Below are 20,730 nucleotides of genomic sequence, written 5' to 3' on the forward strand. Positions count from 1 at the left end.
TATATATATGTATGTATGTATATGTTTTATTATTTTGTTCTAAAATTTTAAAAAGGGTAATTTTTGTCCGTCATTGATGTACGCTGATGAGGTGGCAGTGATGTGTGGCAGTGATAGGCAGCACTTCTATGTGTCACTGATTGGTACCACTGGTGGGCATAGATAGGTGGCACTGGTGGGCATAGATAGGTGACAATTATGAGGCATAATTGCCTCTTCTGTTTCGGGACCAATGTCCCTTTAAGGTGAGCCGGTGATCGGCTTTTTCTTTTCTCCTCCGCTGTCAGCGTGAGGAGGAAAAAAAAAACGATCACCGAGCTTTTGTTTTGATCATGTGATCAGCTGTCATTGGCTGACAGCTGATCACATGGTAAGGGGCCGGGACCGGCCCCTTACTCAGATCGGTGATCACCCGAGTCTCAGTGACTCGGCGATGACAGCACGCGCAGGAGCATGCACATAGGACGGCCTCCCTGGAATTCACATTTGCGCTGTGGCCATCATTCGGCCATAGCACGGATGTCAGATGCTTAAAGAGGAAGTAAACCCCCATAGGTTTTACTTCCTCTTTTGCTCCCCGCAAGCTCTGCAAATTGAAAGCATAAAGGGCTAGTGTGCTTTGCATACTAGCCCATTATATGGTACTTACCTGCAAACGAAGCCCATTCTGTCCCCTGTGCAGGCGGCCTCCATCTTAACCCCTCTTCCTTCCGGGGTCACGGATTCTGGCATTGTGACTGGCCGGAGCCGCGTGATGTCACTCCCTTACATGCGCCCGGGAGTCGTCAGTCACGACACATGCTGAGGGAAGAAATGGTACGGTGGTCCATTTCTTCACGGCACACTACAAGTGAAATGTCTCCTAAACGGCTCACGTTTAGGAGATATTTCCACGACCTATAGGTAAGCCTTATTCTAGGCTTACCTATATATAAATGTAAGACAAAAGGGGTTTACAACCACTTTAAGATGTAATTTTAAGGAGAAAATCAGTGTTATATACTTTACATGTCAGTGGTCATAATGTTATGGGTGATTAATATATGTAATTGCTATTGTTTACTAAGAAAACTGCAATACCCATATCTCTATCATTTAACTTTAACGTGACTTTAAGACTTTTTTTTTTAAAATCAAAATAACAAATATGTTATACTTACCCGCTCTGTGCAGTGGTTTTAAACAGAGCAGCCCTGATCAGTCTCTCCTCGTGTCTCCCTCTGGCACCCCTGATTTCCCCCTCCCCCCTCACAGAATGCCTCCATAGCAAGCCACTTGCTATGGGGCACTCGTGTGTGCTCACTTCCGAGCCATGCTTGTTGGTGTGTCCATAAGACACACAGAGCGGGGCTTAGCCCTAACTCCCGCTCATCACTGGCTCCTACTGTTACAGTATGAGCCAATGGTTTCTGCTGCTGTATCCGAGCCAATGAGGAGTGATAGAGCCGAGGGAGACTTGGCTCTTGTGCACATTGCTGGACCGATATTTGGCTTAGGTATGCATTTACCAAGAATGCAGTAAGGTAAACAAAAACTTTCTGCCTGTACAACCATTTTAAATGACTCCAGAGAAAAAGCACTACTTAGTTCAATACAGAAATAATCATTTGAAATGAGCACATTTCCTTATCTAAATATGCAACACTTCCCCTTTAAGTTACACTTGGTACGGCATTATTAAAGATCCTATAGTGTGCATAAGGGAAGGGAGGAGTGCACGCTGGACAATAACAGTGACATTTTCTTGAGATGACATCACAGCTAAAAGGAGAAGGGTGCAGCAAGGTGCAGGATGACAGATGGTTAGTTATAAAGAGGCTAAGAGTCATGTAATAAAGTACAGAAGAAATCTGATCTATGCAAACAAGTACAATGACATTGGCAGGCAGTTAAAAATAAACTTCTGTTCTCTTCATTTGGCTCTGTACCCCCCAGTGTAACGACCCAAGTTACTTGGGTCGTTACACATATGCTTGTCTATATGTCATAGGATCAATTTATTACACTGGCACAGTTAAGTCAGCAACCGTGTGCAAAGAACCACCTTATTTACCAACTATAAAACCTTTTTAATTTTGTTCACTACTTCACAGTCTTCAGAAAGCATACGGACATATTATTTAGCATACTAGATATGAATACATAATAACTAGAAGTACAGATCATTCCTGCCACATGGCAATAGCTCTATTACCTATAAACACCCTTTAATCTACCAGTTCTTCTAAGTTTACAGGTTACAGAACAGTACACTAGCCATGAGAGTAGACTGTAAGTTCCAGAAAGGGGTCCTCATATGATTTGTTAAAGGTTTGCTCTGAAAGGTGCTATAACCAACAACAAATTGGTAAGTTACAATTAGCTTCCTTGATTGGCAAGGGAAAGCAGATTTGGTGCTGCCTTTCATTAGCAGGCCTGCATGAAGATTAGGTAAGGCCTCATGCACACAAGGCATTTATATTAACTCTCCTAGAAGCCAGCAGTGTTTTTTTGCAAAAAAAATGCATGATGCTTGGTAAAGTGTCTAAAGCTTTTACAAGCTCTTGGGCATTAATTCATTTTATTGGACAGAATAAATAACTCAGGCCATTGAAATAAATTAATGCTAAACGTGCCAAGTAGCTTTTAGTAGCATCGAGTGCTTTTTCCTGCCTCCCAAATGCCCACAATGCATGAAAAACAAGTAACTTATTAAAGCATTTGTTAACCCAAAAAGTAAAAAGATCCTGTTCCCTTAAAGCATGTTATGCTGTGTAATTTGGACCCCTCTGTCACCTGAAATACCTGGCTGATCCTGCCTGGCTATGCCCTCCCCCCTGCAAACTGACCATGATAATCATGGCTGCTGTGCCCTGACACCATGGTCAGTTTACGTGCCTCCATCATCTGCAGCCTGCTCTCTGTCTCCTGGGTCCTTCTCTCCCCCCACCCCCCTCTGCTCATACCCCAGTGCCCCCCCTCCCTCCAATTCTCTTATATTTGCTATTAAATACACCCATCCTCTCTGTACCATTATAATAATTGTCCCTGTGACTGTGTTCTGTAAACAATCTGCCTGATTGTACCAACAGTGGATAGATATAAAATGTCAGGTTTCTGTGATGTAAACAAATGATACTAAGATGAATCGTTTCAGAACTTTTTCCACCTTTAATGTGACCTATAAACTGTACAACTCAGTTGAACAACAAACAGAAATCTTTTAGGTGGAGGGAAGTAAAAATAAAAATAAAATAATATGGTTGCATAAGTGTGCACACCCTTTAACTAATACTTTGATAAAGTGGTTGTATAGTCAAAATTTTAACTTGGACCAACAGTTAAGCCTATAATAAGGCTTACCTGTAGGTAAAAAATATCTCCTAAACCTGTACGGTTAAGGAGATATTCACCCTGCAATGAGCCGCTGACTGCAGCGGCGCATGCGCACAGGGGATTCGCAGCCGAAAGCCTGGCAGACAACGGACCTTGTCGGAAAGAAGCCTCCCGCACGTATGCGCGGGAGTGACGACATTGCTTCCATAACATATTTTCCCACATGCTTTTGGGAGACTTCAGATGCGTTTTTGCGAAATTTAGCCGGGCTTGGATGTTTTTCTTCGTAAATAAAAAAGGCTTAGGTCTTGCCACTCTACCCCATAGCCCAGACATATGACGAATATGGGAGATTATTGTCACATGTACCCCACAGCCAGTACTTGCCAGATATTCCTGCGGCTCCTTCAATGTTGCTGTAAGCCTCTTGGCAGCCTCCCTGAACAGTTTTCTTCATGTCTTTTCATCAATTTTGGATGGACGTCCAGTTCTTGGTAATGTCACTGTTGTGCCATATTTTCTCCACTTGATGATGACTGTCTTCACTGTGTTCCATGGTATATCTAATGCCTTGGAAATTCTTTTGTACCTTTCCTCTGACTAATACCTTTTAACAATGAGAGCCCTCTGATGCTTTGGAAGCTCTCTGCGGACCATGGCTTTTACAGTAGGATGCAAGAGTCAGGAAAGACCTACTATAAACAGCTGAACTTTATTTTGGGTTAATCAGAGGCACCCTAAATGATGGCAGGTGTGTACTGACTCTTATTTAACACCAGTTTGAATGTGATTGCTTAATTTTGAACACAGCTGCAACCCCAGTTTTAAGAGAGTGTGCACACTTATGCAACTACATTATTTTTTTTTTTTTTTTTTTACTTCCCCTACCAAAAAGATTTCAGTTTGATTTTCAATCGAGTTGTACAGTTTATAGTTCACATTAAAAAGGTGGAAAAAGTTCTAAAATTTTTTATCCTTGTCTCATTTTTTTTTTACATCACAGAAACCTGACATTTTACAGTGGTGTGTAGTCTTTTTATATCCACTGTATATGAGCGTGGCTCCAGGTGCTCAGCTGATTGTCAGCTCTCCTCCCTGGCTGACGTCAGCGGGAGGGCTCGGCCCTGCCCACTGCAGCTATGAGCCGAAGAGGAGAGAGAGAGCTCAGAGCTGACACTCAGCTGAGAGCCGGAGCGGAGCTTATATCGGTACAATTGGGCAGATTTTTTACAGAACACAGGGCCAATTATTATAATGGTACAGAAAAGATGGGAGCATTTAGTAGAAGTGGGTTAACAACCACTTTAACTATTTCAGCCATTCTGTGAGAGACGAGAGAGTAGTGTGCTTGGAGATAGATATTTTTTTGGTGTTTTAACTGTGGATCCCCTCTCTATTAAACCATCCCATCCTCTCTCTATGCCTCTCCATCCCTCCATTCATCCAGCCATATATCTCTCTCCATGTGGTAAAAGTTTAGTTTCTGTTACACATTTTACATGTTCCACTTTCAAAACGCTTATAAACGCAAAGGTTTCTGTGTTTACAAGTGTTTGCCGTTTGAAATGCCGGTAAAATACAGTCCTGAATGCGATTTTTCTACTTTCAAAAAAATGCCAGTAAACGCAACTGCCTCTAAATAACTGAGTGTACATGTACACAAGATAACATTGAGGAGAGTTCAGGGGCTGCTGAAAAAAATACCCAACTGCTTCTAAATGTGTACATGAGGCCTAATTCAAAATACCTTGTTAAGACATAATACAAGTACAACAGTAACACAAAAGTGACACAAAAGTGACAATTAGGCCTCATGCACACTGCACCTGCGAAACTCATGTTTAGGGGCAGTCGAGTGTGTTTTTTTTTCCTGAAGCCCCTGAACACTCCTCTATGTTATCTTATGTGTCCATGTACACAGTCGTTTAGAGGCTTTTACAGGCAACTGAATTTACTGGCATTTCTCTGGAAGCACAAAACCTACATTCAATAGATAGAGGCTTTCACCATGTCAGATAGTGTAGTGAATTTGCCACATCCCTGTATAGGTAGAAAAGGTAATTTGTACCTCCTCCCCCCAAAAAAGTGGGACTTTAAATTGGCAAAAAAAAGAAAAAATATATTATACAAAAAAGATAGAAAAACTAAGCTTAAAAAAAAAAAATCATCTTCACATGATGATTACTAAAACAAACACAGTTACAAAAAAAAGATAATCTTGCAAATAGAATGTGACGGTACATATACAAAGTAGTTTTACTCCAAAGTCCGATAGTACTTTCCAGTGTCCAACATCTGGGATAAGTCCTACCCTGAACCCGAACCTGTACTTGGGTACCACTAGGACTTATCCCAGATGTTGGACACCGGAGAGTACTATCGGACATTGGAGTGAAACTACTTTGTATATGTACGTTCTATTTGCAAGATATCATTGTATGTGTAACTGTGTTATTTGTCAGTGTTTGTTTTAGTAATCATCACGTTAAGATGATTTTTTAGCTTTGTTTTTCTGTCTTTTTTGTATAATAAATTCTTATTTTTTTAATCAATTAGTGTCTTTGCCAATAAAATCCTACTTTTTCAGGGGGTACAAATTACCTTTTCTTAAAAACTGCATTCAGAACAAATTTTTTATCAGCATTTAAAAACACCAAACGTGCATAAACACACCTAAGCATTAAAGTCTGGTACATGTACCACTAATGAAACTCATCCTCAATGTCTGAAAAAAAAAAAAAATGCCGATACAGCCTGCGGAAATATCTGCTTCTACACTGTATGTACAGAACTACATCCTGAATGCTGCAGACTAGGCAGGCGAGTGAAAGACAAAGTAACACTTATAATAAAGGTTGCACATGAAAACAGCAAAGTCAGTGACAGGGATAAAGAATCATCCAAAGTTTATTATATCACCCTACAAATGGATATATAAGAGAAATGGCTATAAACAGATCACTGAGGCAAAAACAAAAACCCACTGCCACAGCAGCAGTGTTTTAGCAGAAAAAATGCTTGATGCGTCTAAACGCACATAGAAGCTAGGCACATTCAGTGCTTGAGCGTTAATTCATTTCAGTGGACAGAATAAATGATTATTCTGGCCAATGAAATTAATAAAAGCCCAGGTGCTTGATGTGCCTAAATGCATTACATGTGTTTTCAAGTGGCAATGTTTTTTGACCACTGCCAGAAGGAAAGGGAGGAATAACATCCAGTGTGCATGAGTTTGCTTTTATATTTTTAAATAAGCAAACTTCAAATTAGAATTCTGTGAAAAGCAACTGTAGTAAATGCAGCTTTATATTTTGGCTGAACACAGGATTCCTGCTATTGGATACAAAATAAAGCATACGTTTAGTACAACTGGAACCATTGTATAAACTAATGGAGAGTAAAAGTGATTTGTTTACTGGTGTAAACATTAAATGAGATGGGGAAGTTTGTCAGCCATTAATTCTAGGCACAGAGACTCTTCTTTTTCATACCTTTATGGAATTTCCAGTGTGTAAAAGCTTCTTTAAAACAGAACCTGAAAGCACAAAAAAAAAGTTGGAAAATTTAAAAATGCGTTGACAAAAGCAGTGACATTTTAAGTATTTTTTTTCCTAAACCAGGACTGAAACAGCCTAGCAAACTCGCAGTTGGGAATAGTGTGTCAAAATACAAAAAATCATGGAGCCCTGTAAGGGCCAGTTCACACCACATGCAGTCCAGTGCCTTTTTTTCTGCATCAAAAAAGGCATATAAAGTAAATTATATGGTTTTCAAAGGCATAGTTCACACCAGTGCCTGCAGTTCCAGTTCCAGAAAAAAAAAAAGTAGAACATGCTGGTATTTTTCCAGTACTGGAACGCTGTAAAATGCATAAAAAACACACTAGAACGTACCTAAATGCACCAAAAACGCACCGGAACACACATGTCCTTATGTAAGGTTAAGAAAAAAAGGAGAAAAAAAAATGCACTGGACTGCATCAAAAAACACACCAAAAACATACTAGAACGCATCAAAAATGTGCATGCAGAAAAGCATCTGGACTGCATTTCTTTGGTGTGAACTGGCCCTTACTCAATAGTAGAGAAGCCATGTGGCACTGAAGTGCAATGACATTGTTCTATGTGCTGTAAGCTGTAGCAACACGATCGTGTTGGCCAAGTCAAGTAAACCAAAAAAAACAGATTCCTATCATCTCCACCTCCCTTTATCATTCATATAGTTTAAAGAATAGACCTAAAAAGTACAGTAAATTAGGTATGATGTTAAAGCTAAACTCATAAATACACAGATGAAATACAGTACATTTATGGAAGAAATGTTACCTGCCAAAGGATTTGTATTTCTATCCAACCAGTTCAGGGATTTACAGAGTTCAGCCTGCAGTCTGGCGTACTAAGTATTTTGGAATTTCCGTAATACTGTCCGTCATACTTTGGTTTCAGCGGACAATCCGCTCGTCAGTAGGCTAGTTGGACGGACTAAGAATGGTGCATGCTCAGAAAGGATTTACACGGCGGAAGGTTGCATTGCTGTGTATTGGACTTCCTATTTCTAGTCCCGTCGTACGTGCTGTACACGTCATCGCGCAAGCTTTCAACGGACTGTTTGTGCATCCGTGTGTGGTCAAGTCCGTTCATTTGAAAGTATGACGGACTGTCTGTCGGATTGTATGACGGACTAAGTAGGCCATACAATCCGCCCGTGTGTACGCGGCCTTACAGGTCTCCTCCTCATCCTCAGCCTTTGCTTTGACAATAAAAGAACCAGCAGCACACTAATAACCTAACTTCTGTGTCAGCATACTCCTACAATTGCAACTCAACTGACTGGCACCTTGTGCTGCTTATCCCTTCTCTCATTTTCTACAGTCTTCTTATATGAAGGTCAAATTTAGGCACTTGCCCTTTAATAATTATTTTATATACACACACACACACACACACACACACACACACACACACACACACACACACACACACACACACACACACACACACACACACACACACACACACACACACACCTAAAAGGTCAAATTTTCTTTTAGCAGTTTCCAGCTACCCATTGTAGTACGTCTCAGCCATAAGAATAATGATGCCATGTGTAGTAGGAAAAGGAAGTAGAAGAGGACCCAGGGAGGAGGGTATTTAACACGGGTATTTAAAGGGTAATTCCACTTTCATGGAAGAAAAAAAAATAGCAAATATAAAAAAAAATAATATAGCATACACAATTGCGACACAAGTCATTGTAATTGGATGTTATTAAAAATGACCTTTCCTTTGCAATCTGCAGCTCTGTAATTTTCTGTGAAATGCAATACATTATGGCTACCTGGAGGTGTTCTGCACATTCTTATACATTCCCCGGAACAGAAATGTAATTTTTGGTGATATACTACCAACAGGAAATCACATCTACTTAAAGGACAACTTTACTAAATGTAGAGCTATCCTTTAGGGATGTATTAATGAATACATGGATGCATTCAGTTGTGCCTTTTAGATCTGCTACGACTTTAAATTTACATTTTAGGATGCACTGGAGCATTTACTGCATTGTCTGTTGGCTGCGTGTGTTACTACGGTATTATTCCCACAAATAGAACAATACAGAACAATGCAGCAGAATAATACCAAAATATGGGGAAAGAATATACAGTTTTGCTCATAAGTTTACATACCCTGGTAAAATTTATGATTTCTTGGCCATTTTTCAGAAAATATGAATAACACAAAAACTTTTCTTTCAGTCATGGTTAGTGTTTGGCTGAAGCCATTTATTATTAATCAACTGTTTACTCTTACTCAGCCAGGAAGCTGCGCATGGGACGTACTTGGACATTCCAACATGACAATGATCAAAAACACAAGGCCAAGTCGACCTGTCATTGGCTACAGCAGAATAAAGTGAAGGTTCTGGAGTGGCCATCTCAGTCTCCTGACCTCAATATCATTGAGCCCCTCTGGGGAGATCTCAAAGTGCAGTTCATGCAAGACAGACCAAGAATTTACAGAAACTGGAGGCATTTTGCCAAGAGGAATGGGCAGCTTTACCATCTGAGAAGATAAAGAGCCTCATCCACAAATACCACAAAGGAATTTAAACTGTCATTCATGTTAAAGGGGGCAATACATGGTATACCTGGGGTATGTAAACTTTTGATCAGGGTCATTTCAGTAGTTTTTGTTGCCATTATGATTTAAAAAGAGTAAACACACATTTAAATACATTTCAGGCTATGTGAGTTTTTTCCGTTTTTTGTAACATGAAAGACACTCTGATGAGAGGAGGATCTTGCTTCCAGTGGGCGATTCTTATGAGGAGTTGTATCTCAGGCATGATATATGCGAGGATCTGGTGAGTTTAACACCCAAAGAAAGAAACCCTCACGTGATGCAGTGATGGAAGTTATCGACTGAAATTGTATACCAACTATTTGTGTGATACTAAAATACTGCACAACTCATATGGTCTTAATCGCATGGAAAAGCATATGAGGTGATTTTCACCTGAAGAGCGCTGCTAATGCTATTAAGGATATTAATTTAAGGCATTCGTTATGATTACGTAATGAAGGTTGAATATAGCAGCTGCTGAAGATGCAATGGACTTTTTTTATTAATCATTATTATTGATCATTATTTGTGTTTAATGAGTGCTGGGACAAAGGGATTTATTTGCTTTTATTGTGTTTTGGGGTGCTCTTAAAGCACTAAACCCAAAACAGTAAAATCAGTCTGTATATGCAGTAAAACATGCTGATTATACTCACTGTGGAACCTCAGGGGTTGTCCTCTGCATTGTGTAAAAAGGCTGTTTGATACTCTGATCCTCTCCTCCTTCCACAGTCCCCAATCCATCTGCTCGTGGTACAGAATCTTGGGAGCACTCTGCACATGCAGTTTGGTGTATATTGCTAGAGAGTTTTTTTTGGAAGGGTGCATGTGATCAGCACAGTCCAGAAAGAAGGTAAGGGGTCATGCAGCCTCATAGGTAAGTCAGTGTCCAGACGAGTGCTGGTTAAAGCTTGTAGGGGGAGTTTTTTTTATTTTCCCCTGATAGAAGTCACAATACTACTATATACTTCTGATGAGAAAAGGTATTCAGCAGTTTATATTTACAAAAATAATTACATTTCCATGTTCTGTGTACTGTGGGAGACCAGATATAGTGAATGCAGGGTCCTGGGTTTAGTAACACTTTAACTGAGACAAGTACACACTATAGAGGGATATACTTTGTTCATATGTCATACCTGAGGTTTACAACCACTTTAAAGTGGTTCTAAAATCAGAAGGTTTTTTACTTTAATGAATCGTATATGCATTAAGATGAAAAGCCTTCTGTGTGTAGCAGCTCCCGTCAGCCCTCCTAATACTTACCTGAGCCCCATCTCGATCCAGCAATGTTGCATGAGAGTCTCGGCTGCTCGGCACTCTCCCTCCTCATTGGCCGAGACAACAGCTGGGCGCCATTGGCTCACTCACTTTGACAGCAGCGGGAGCCAATGGAGGGGGGGTTAAGCCGTGGCTTTGTGTTTCAATGGACAATTGGCAGGAGGGAGGGACCAGATGTGCCAGCGAGGGGCCCGAGAAGAGGAGTATCTGGGCTATTTTTCAAGCAAAAAAAAAGACTTTAAATTTAGAAATTCTGTGTATTTCTAGGTAGTCTGAGCTCGCAAAGGACTGGGTGTATTTAAACATTCCCACGTCAGATGAGAATGTATTAAAGAATGAACAGACACAATGGAATGCTTAACTGTAAGCAGATGGCAGAGCTGGTATACTGTACAATCTTTTTTTTTTAACCACTTGCCAACCAGCCGCCTTATGTGGCAGGTTGGCACAATCACGCAAACCGTCGTAGCTATATTTTGGTCCCTTTAAGCGGGATAGCAGGCGCACACTGCACAGCGGGGGTGCCGATGCTCGTGACCAGCGGTCACGATGTTTGCTGGGCACGAGAGGCAGAACAGGGACGTGTGTGTGTATAAACACACACATCCCAGTTCTGCGACAAGAGGAGAGGGAGATTGTGAGTTCCTACGAGCTGGGAACCACGATCTCTCATCTCCTATAGTCAGTCCCATCACCCACAGTTAGAACAAACACATAGGGAGCACAGCTAACCCCTTGGTCGCGCACTAGTGTTACATTAATCAGTGCATTTTTATAGCACTTATTTCTGTATAGTTGTCAATCAACCCAAAAATGTCAAAAGTGTCCAATAAGCCAGCCATAATGTTGCAGTCTTGATAAAAATCGCAGTTCGGCGCCATTACTAGTAAAAAAAATAATAATAAAAATGCCATAAATCTATCCCCTATATTGTAGATGCTATAACTTTTGCGCAAACCAATTGATATACCCTTTTTGCAATTTTTATTACCAAAATTACGCAGAAGAATACATATCAGCCTAAACTGAGGAAAAGAATTCGCTTTAAAAAAAAAAAAAAAAAAAATTGGGGCTATTACAACAAAAAGTACAAAATAGTGTTTTTTTTTTTCAAAATTGTCGATCCTCGTTTATATTGCAAAAAAAAAAAACTGCAGAGATGATCAAATACCACCAAAAGAAAGCTCTATTTGTGGGGGGAAAAAAAAGGACATCAATTTTGTTTGGGTACAACGTCGCACAACCACACAATTGTCAGTTAAAGCGTTGCAGTGCCATATTGCAAACAATGGCCTGGTCATTAAGGGGGCAAATACTTCTGGGGGTTATATGTTCACTGTATTCTGGGTGTAATATGTTACTAAAGTAGCAGCCCTACACCAAACCCATCCTTCATTGTGACAGCGTTGGGGGGGATCATCTCCCTGCACCCACTGTCCAAATGTGAAAACTGCATGGCTGTGCCAGTCTCCGCCCACACAGCTGCATCATGCAATCATTGATTCAAGTCCTGTCTGCCATCACAGCAGATAACTTTGGATTCACAATAAACTGTGGGGGCGCTGGTGAGTGCTCATGTAGTTCATTGGTTCTTCCTGAAGTTCAGCAACTGTCCTGTCTATATGGGAGATGCCAGCAGACAGCTATACCGAGAGTCTGCAGGAGACTGATATTGCACCCACGATCAGCTGATCGTAAATGCAATGTTTTTAAGCTGCAGTGTAAAAAAAGAATAATAAAATGCACATTTTTGTTACCTACAAAATGAAGTGCATGAAGTGAACATATTCATTAAAAAAAGAATATGATTGCAGTATCTAAACATACTAAATGTGTGTTCAGATGAAAACACTGGGCAAGGGCTTCAATGGGTTTTTTTTTCAAATGATAATGAAAAAACAAGCACAGGAAGGAAGAAGCTTTCAAGAAGCCAGTACAGATGCTTTAGTCTTCCCACCAAAACAACTCCATTTCCCCTGACCTTCCATTTCCAGCCATTATGCACAGATATATTCCTGCAAACTCAGCAAGTGGCTAAAAAACACGCAGGTTACACTATCATTAACACCATCTTTTTTTATCTAAAAATACGTTTCAAACTGATCGTGAAAGAGGCTTTTTAAAGATTTAAATATAGTTTTTACTTTACCTTCAAATTTTGTCAAGCCCATTTTGATTACAAAGGCTTGCCCCTTCTTGATGCTTTTTTTTTGCATATTTTTCAAACTTAAATAATTCAGATCATCAAACTAATTTTAATATCACACAAAGATAATCCAATTAAATACAAAATTTAGTTTTTAAATGACTATTTCATTTATTAAGGGAAAAAGGCTGTCAAAACCTGTCTGGCCCTACCTGAAAAAGTAATTGTGGCCCAAGCCTAATAACTGGTTGTGCCACTCTTGGTGGCAACAACTGCAATCAAGCATTTGCGATAACTGGCAACGAGTCTTATACATCGCTGTGGCCCACTCTTCTTTGAAGAATGGTTTTATTCAGCCACGGTAGAGAGTTTAAGCATTAATGGCTAGTTTAAGGTCATGCCACGTAATCTCATGCGCAAGCAATTTGTCGGGGCAATGGCTGATGTTGGCGCTTCAATCATCATGGTTGATATGGTGTCAGTATGATTGAAGTGCATTATTTCTATTATTACATTGTAATATAAAATGAAATATTTCAACTCGCCATAATGCAGAATCAGTGAGAGCCCTGAGTTTGTCACTTGCCACCGTTGCCTACCACCAGATGCAGCTTGTCACTTGCCACGTCACCTGCCACCAGATGTAGCTTGTTAATTGCCACCAGATGTAGCTTGTCACTTGCCACGTCACCTGCCGCCAGATGTAGCTTGTCACTTGCCACGTCACATGCCACCAAATGCAGTTCGTCATTTGCCATGTTGCCTGCCATCAGATGCAGCTTGTCACTTTCCACGTCACCTGCCACCAGATGCAGCTCGTCACTGTTGCAACTTGCCACCAGATTTGGATTGTCCCTTTGTTGCTACCAGATGTGGATTGTCACCGTTACCTGCCCCTAGATGTGGATTGTCACTACTGCGGCCTGGCAAATGTGGATTATCACTACTGCAGCCTGCCAGAAGCTGTGGATTGTCAGTGTTACCTGCCACCTTAAAATAGCAGGTTATCATGCTTCCCACCCCCCATCTTGCAGAGTACAGTACTTACAGGTGGTGACAGCTTCTCCTCAGCACCGATAAATTAGCTAGCACATGGGTATTCGGTGCTGTTCCAGAGTGAAGTTGGGCGATGAGAGATGATGCCATTCTCTCTCCGATCAGCCCCGGCTGCTCCTCTGTGTAGAGCAGCTTTCGCAGCCCTGTATGCTAGGGCAGAACAGTGGTGCGGGCAATGAGAGATGATGTCATCCCTCTGCTCGGCTGTCGCACGGCTGACAGTCTCCCTCGCGGAATGGCCTGGTAGCAGAGGCACCCCGGGCTGGTGTTGGGCCACAGCCTGGAGCTTGACGACCTCTGAACTAGACCACTTCAAAACCTTACATATTGTTTTTTTCTTTTTTGAGCCATTCGGACCTGCTGGTATGCTTCGGATCATTGTCCTAATGCATAAGTCACGAACTGATGGCTGAACATTCTCCTTCAGGATTTTCTGGTAGAGAGCAGACTTCATGGTTCCATCAATTATGGTAAGTCGCCCAGGTCCTAAATCTACAAAGCAGCCCCAGACCATCATATTACCACCACTAAACCATGTTTGACTGTTGGTATGGTGTTCTTTTTATTAAATGCTGTGTTAGTTTTATGGCAGATGTAACGTGATGCACACCTTCCAAAAAATTCAACTTTTGTCTCATCAGTCCACAGCATATTTGCCCAAAAGTCTTGGGGATAATCAAGATTTTTTTGGGCAAATGTGAGAAGAGCCTTTGTGTTCTTTTTGGTCAGCAGTGGCTTTGGCCTTGGAACTCTCCCATGGATGCCATTTTTGCCTAGTCTCTGTTATTGTTGGTTCATGAACACCTTAACTGAGGTAAGGGAGGCCTGCGGTCCTTTAGATGTTGTTCTGGGTTCTTTTATGACCTCCTGGATGAGTTCTCATGCTCATGGAGTGATTTTGGTAGACTAGCTACTCCTGGGAAGGTTCACCACTGTTCCAAGTTTTCTCTATTTGTGGATAATGGCTCTCACTGTGGTTCACTGGAGTTTCAAAGCCTTAAAAATGGCTTTGTAACCCTTTCCAGACTGATACATGTCAATTACTTTTTTCTCATCTGTTCTTGAGTTTATTTAGATAATGGCATAATGTGTTGCTTTTCGAGATCTTTTAGCTTGCTTCACTTTGTCAGACAGCTTTTAAGTAAGTGATTTCTCAATTCAACAGGTCTGGCGGTAAATCAGGTTTGGGTGTGGCAAGTGAAATATAATTCAGCTTTACACAAAATGTGGGTAATCACAGTTCATTCATGATATAGCAAGGGTGGGGGGCAGGCAATTACTTTTTCACAGTACCAAAGGAATGTCCCACAATAACACCAGAGTCCGACATGGCAGACTGCGGACTTAGAAAACCTGCCTGCTGTATTTCCACTCCCAGGATGTTCACAGCGGGTATGGCCAGAATATTTGACTTCTGCTGAGGTGTACTTTGAAAAAGTCACATGAACGGTGACGCAACGCGTCAGGGAGGAACCAGGTGTCATTGTCGTCACTTCCGGTCACGGCCGAGACCAGAAGTACCCTTTTTTTTTTTTACAAGCGCTAGAAACTCTGCTTAACTGTAAGTGTGGATGTTGATGTAATAAAATTAGTTTTTACTTATACTACACATTGGAGCCCCTTTTCCTCTCTCCCTTACTATTTAACATGGGTTTGAATATCGATGGCATATGTTAACATATGACAGGCTGAACCTGCGAGGAGTGGAGGAGAAATCTACAGCCAGTGTATATACAGTGTCATATGGCCTGTAGTGGCCGCTATTTGAGGTGTGAGGCTGGCGGAAACAAGGGGCGCACTCTGGAGCACATTGAACACTGTGCATCGGTGGACTGACACTGTTTGAAGTGAATTGCCCCCATTTTTGCATGATCAATTTGAACTTTTTTTTTTTAGGAAGATTATTCATTACTTTGGGACTTGTTAAGAAATGTATTCGGTCACATGATTGTATTATTAGTGTGATACACGGATGCACTTCTATTCAGATGCCTGGGCCATACCCGAAGTCTCTGATTCTCTGATATGCGGACAGCCCAGAAAGAGAACAAAGCCTTGAGCAAAATTTCAAAGCACCTATCCACAGGATCCCTGAAAGTGGGTAGGTCCTCAACTAATACAGTAAGAGAGTTATACTGAGGTAAGTGATAGTTGGGTCCAACACAGAGAACTACCGATTTTTTTTCAGAATTCCTCCTCCAATGCATAGTGTAGTGCAAAGCACTTGAGAGGCACATATCCCTTTTCTGAATGCTCCAATTCTTGTATAAAACATTCTTGTCTAAAGCATGAACCAGAAAAGCATTAGTAGGTTTCTAGAGCACATGCTTATCATTTTGGGGCCACCAGGCACGGTACAGACCAACTTAAAACATTTGCAGACCTCAGTTTAAGGGATTCCATGGCGGAAGGACATCCTTACACATACAAATTGTCTGAGTCAGAGGAAAAATCTGCCGGGTACATCCATCCCCTCCAATTCCAACCAATCAGAAGATTCAGGATCAGGTGGTTAGGAGGAAACTGAGGGACTGTAAGCCCTTGCCTTTTTTGTTTTGTTTTGTTTTTTTAGCTGATTTGTTAAAAAAAAAAAAGGCACAAGTTGGATATTTGGGATGAAAATTATTTTTCGCTCAGACATGAAAAGGTATCTCAGACAACAAAGCTCCTGAGTCAGAAGTTAGATTGAGTCCTGACTGAGGGAGAGGAGGAGAAACCCCTGGGCCCTGGTCACCTGTGGAAAAAGCAACATTTCAAGAAAGTAGGAAGAGGCCAAATGTCGATTGAAGTACATTTAAAGGCTAAACAGCATCCAGTACAGGCCAATGCTGACATTTCAATCAGGAATGTAAAAATTTGGATTTTTTTTGCTAGAAACTACTGAAAACCACCAAACATTAACATTTTTTTTTAGGCAGAGATCCTGGGGAATAAAATGGTTGCTGTTGCAATTTATTTGGTGACACAAGGTTTGTGCAGAGGTTCAGTAAAAATACATTTTAATTAGTATTAGTGAACACAAACAATATAATACCCAATTTTTTTGTAAAACATAAAACCGAGTAAATAGATAACCAACATGTCACATATTAAAAGTGTGTACACCCGTGGAACGGCGCCAAACTACGGGACCTAAAAAATCTCCATAGATGATACATTTAATCCTTTCTATTTTCTGAATGTATGCAAAGTATTCTCTGATTGGATGGAGTGGAGAGCATGATGTCACTACCCTACCCTTCCATGTCACCCAATCAGAGAACTGGCACTGAGCATCCAACCTCCTGTTTTCAAAATGCAGCAGGGCAGCCACTCTGCACAGGACCTGGAAGCAATGTAGTAGTGATGTCCACTTCAGTAATTTCCAGTTTCCAGGGGGGTCGGCAAGCTATGGTATATGCATATATGGTATATGCATAGTTACATTTGGCCAAGCTATGCAACTATATATATATTATATTATATATATATATATATATATATATTATATTATATATATATATATATATATATATATATATATATATAAAATAACCACACCTGGAAATGTGTTTCAGCAACTGCAAAAGAAAGAATACAATAACTCTGTATTTAGATTATTAATTCAAAATACATACCTATACTATGGTACTGCCAGCGGTAGAAAATCCTTTCAGGTAGTAGTTGTAGAATTTTCTAAATAACAAAAAAGGTTTGTTATCTAAAAGCCTTATACTCTATATAGCATTAAAAAAAATGAGTTATCAGCAAGATAAAATTATAGCTTTAAAAACTGTTGAGCTGCTCAACACAAAAATTAAGTGTAGATGATGATCAAATTTGTATGAAAAAACAAACACACACACTAAAGCATGCACACAGACCCGTTACTTATCTCATACTTGATAGGAAATACGAAAGAAGGTAGGTTCTGTACGGATCTAATTACAGGTTTGCTTTTATTTGAGCTCTCTTTAAGGCATCATTTACAAAGCACCTCACAGAGTTTTTGGCAGCTACTTCCTGAAACAACTTTCTCATTCTGTTTACTGTATTTATAATTACGTTTTTACTTCAAGGACAGGGTTAAGTCTGATTGGTGCTCAGGGGGAAAACTTTTCACTACTGACTTTTTTGTAAGTGAGACAGCAAGGAGTATTAAGTGGGTAGGTGCGTTTGGGAATACCACTACAGAGCTACAAAACAGGTTTTCTTGGGATGGGGCAGAACCTAACCAAGGCAATAAAATGTAAACAATGTGTAGTCTACAGGGGTGTCTAGGATCTGGCTGTGCTGTCTAGTGGGGTGGCTGGATCAAAAGACCAGCTGAACAGACTTACAAAGAAAAACAGTTTACATAAATAGATAAGTAACACTATAGGTCTCTGCCAGCATCTCTTATTCATCTGAGATAAATGTTTCTGTTCATAAAAAAATAAAATTAAAAAATAAAATAAAAACTTCTGTGGCTAGGAGTTCCACATATACAGTATATGTTATGCGCCTTTATATGTTTATAACCAGCAGACACTTAAAGTGGTTGTTAACCCACAGGGTTAAATCTACATTATCCTCTCGGTTGATTCAGGAGGGGAGGAGGAGAGAGGTGAGCCCGCCCACTGCAGCTGTCATGCAAGAGAGGAGAGAGGCAGCGGGTCACGTGAGTGCCGACCTGCACTCTGTAAATAGGTATATAGCTGCAGAGGCACGTCAACTGACCACAGTGTCAGGGCTCAGCAGCCATGATAACCGTGGTCAGTTTACAAAGAGGAGGGCAGATCCAGGCTGGATCAGCCAGTTATTCCAGGTGTTACAAGGGGCCAAATTACACAGCACAATCACTGTGCTGTATAACATGCTTTAAAAGGGAACAGGATATTTTTTACATTTTTTTTTATGTTAACAAACACTTTAAGGCTGCTTTCACACTGGGGCGGGAGCAGCGTCGGCGGTAAAGCGCCGCTATTTTTAGCGGTGCTATACCGTCGTTTTAGCGGCGGTCTGCGGGCGCTAGGGGGGGTGGTTTTAACCCCCGCTAGCGGCCGAAAAAGGGTTAAACCCGCCTGCGGTATTGCCGCGGTGTCCCATTGATTTCAATGGGTAGGAGCGGTATAGGAGCGGTGAATACACCGCTCCTTCACCGCTCCAAAGATGCGGCTAGCAGGACTTTTTTCACCGTCCTGCCAGCGCATCCCTCCAGTGTGAAAGCCCTCCGGCTTTTTCACACTGGAGTTAAAGGGGCCGGTTTTTTTCAGGCGCTACACAGGCGCTATTTTTAGCGCTGTAACGCCTGAATACCGCCCCAGTTTGAAAGCAGCCTAAAGGCATGCATGTAATGCAGAGAAGTTTTTATAGTTAAATGTGAATGTAGGTTTTTCCTTTAAGTGGATCCAATTTGTAGACATCAGACCACAAGGGACAAAGATAGGTCAGAGTTTTGGAATAATTTTAATTAAGGTGCAATTAACGCAGTCCTCAATACTGCTAATCAGATCAGCGTCTGCTGTTTTTGTGAACTTATCGTGTCAGCAAGAAACAAATGATTAACACTGTTTTTAGCACATAATCAATTACCCAGTTGCTGAAAAATCGATGTCCAACAAAATCAATATTTAAATGCTTATACCTAAACATAGAAGTCTGCATTGTGCATTAACAGCACATGATATTTAAATAGAGATAAAAAAAACAAACGTTAATTACAATCAAGTAGCTTTTGAAATATATCATGACTTTTGGGCCTGTGGACTTTACATATAACTCATACAATGACATAACAAAATGCAAACACAAAATGCAGAATCAAAAAGATTTCTTTAAAGGTTTGAAGATTTTGTGAAATTTCTATTCCCATGACAAGATCTATTGACTGATAATGATAAGCCAAAACAAGTGGCAAGGCTTTAGCAGCAAATGTATTCAGCTGTATGAGCACATAATAAAAACTTAGAGTAAGGACTGAAGAAGCCAAGCAAGAGTCAATAGAGCCTTTGCATGCGTCATATACATATACACACACACACACACACACACACACACACACATATATATATATATATATATATATATATATATATATAGATCCCATGACTCTCTTTAGCTTTGTCAGAAAAATACAACAAAGTAATTATGGGGCACAATGGGGTAGATTTACTAAAACTAATGCACTCAGAATCTGGTACAGCTGTAAATGGTAGCCAATCAGCTTTGATCTTCATCTTGTTCAATTTGTAAAGCACTAAGTAAACTGTTGGCATTATATAAATCATGTATAATAATAAAAAATAATAATTTTGTTAAGTTATGCTTTAGCAACAAAACCTGGAAGCAGATTGGATTCTCTGCAGGATTGCACCAAATATTGCACCCCTCCAGTTTTAGTAAATAAACTCCAATGTGTAGCAATGTCTAAAATGACCAATCAGACTTAAAGGAGAAGTATAGCCAAAGATTTTTTGGCCATACTTCTCCTACGGATCACAGGAGCACAGTTCATTTTGCATTCCTGTGATCTGCTGTCAACTGACATCACTCAGCCGGTCCAGGCACAAGAAAGATCCTGACCATATGGTTGGGATCCACCCAGATGCCTGGGCCAGCACCTGGCTCAGCCTCTCATCGATCCACTGAGAGCCTGAGCTAGCCCCTCTCACCCCCGCCACAGCTCTGTGTTCCAGTGAGCGCTGGAGGAGAGAGCAGAGAGCCGCTGACTTACACTGCTCTCTGCTCAGAGCAGAGAGGGAGAACGGAGTAATCAGAGTTGATTTGATAGCTTAGTTCTTACTGAAGAGCCGGCGGGGGACAGATGCAGTATTGGATCGATGCTGCATC

The 20,730-nt window shown here is 40.7% G+C and overlaps 1 protein-coding gene across 4 annotated transcripts in view; it reads right to left on the bottom strand.

The window, feature by feature from the left end:
• RALGAPA2 (Ral GTPase activating protein catalytic subunit alpha 2) overlaps positions 1–20,730 on the bottom strand; it is a 529,040-nt gene that overhangs the window by 432,348 nt on the left and 75,962 nt on the right. For all 4 annotated transcript variants that reach the window (XM_077486017.1, XM_077486019.1, XM_077486020.1 and 1 more), the window contains exons 4-5: positions 17,538–17,595; positions 6,807–6,850 (exon numbers count right to left, since the gene is read on the bottom strand). In XM_077486017.1, coding sequence (XP_077342143.1) covers positions 6,807–6,850; positions 17,538–17,595 — 102 coding nt within the window. The remainder of the gene's footprint in view (positions 1–6,806; positions 6,851–17,537; positions 17,596–20,730) is intronic.

This window comes from Lithobates pipiens, unplaced genomic scaffold, assembly GCF_037356315.1.
Source record: "Lithobates pipiens isolate NorthernLeopardFrog02 unplaced genomic scaffold, aLitPip1_a1.2 Scaffold_18, whole genome shotgun sequence".
NCBI classification, from domain to species: Eukaryota; Metazoa; Chordata; class Amphibia; order Anura; family Ranidae; genus Lithobates; species Lithobates pipiens.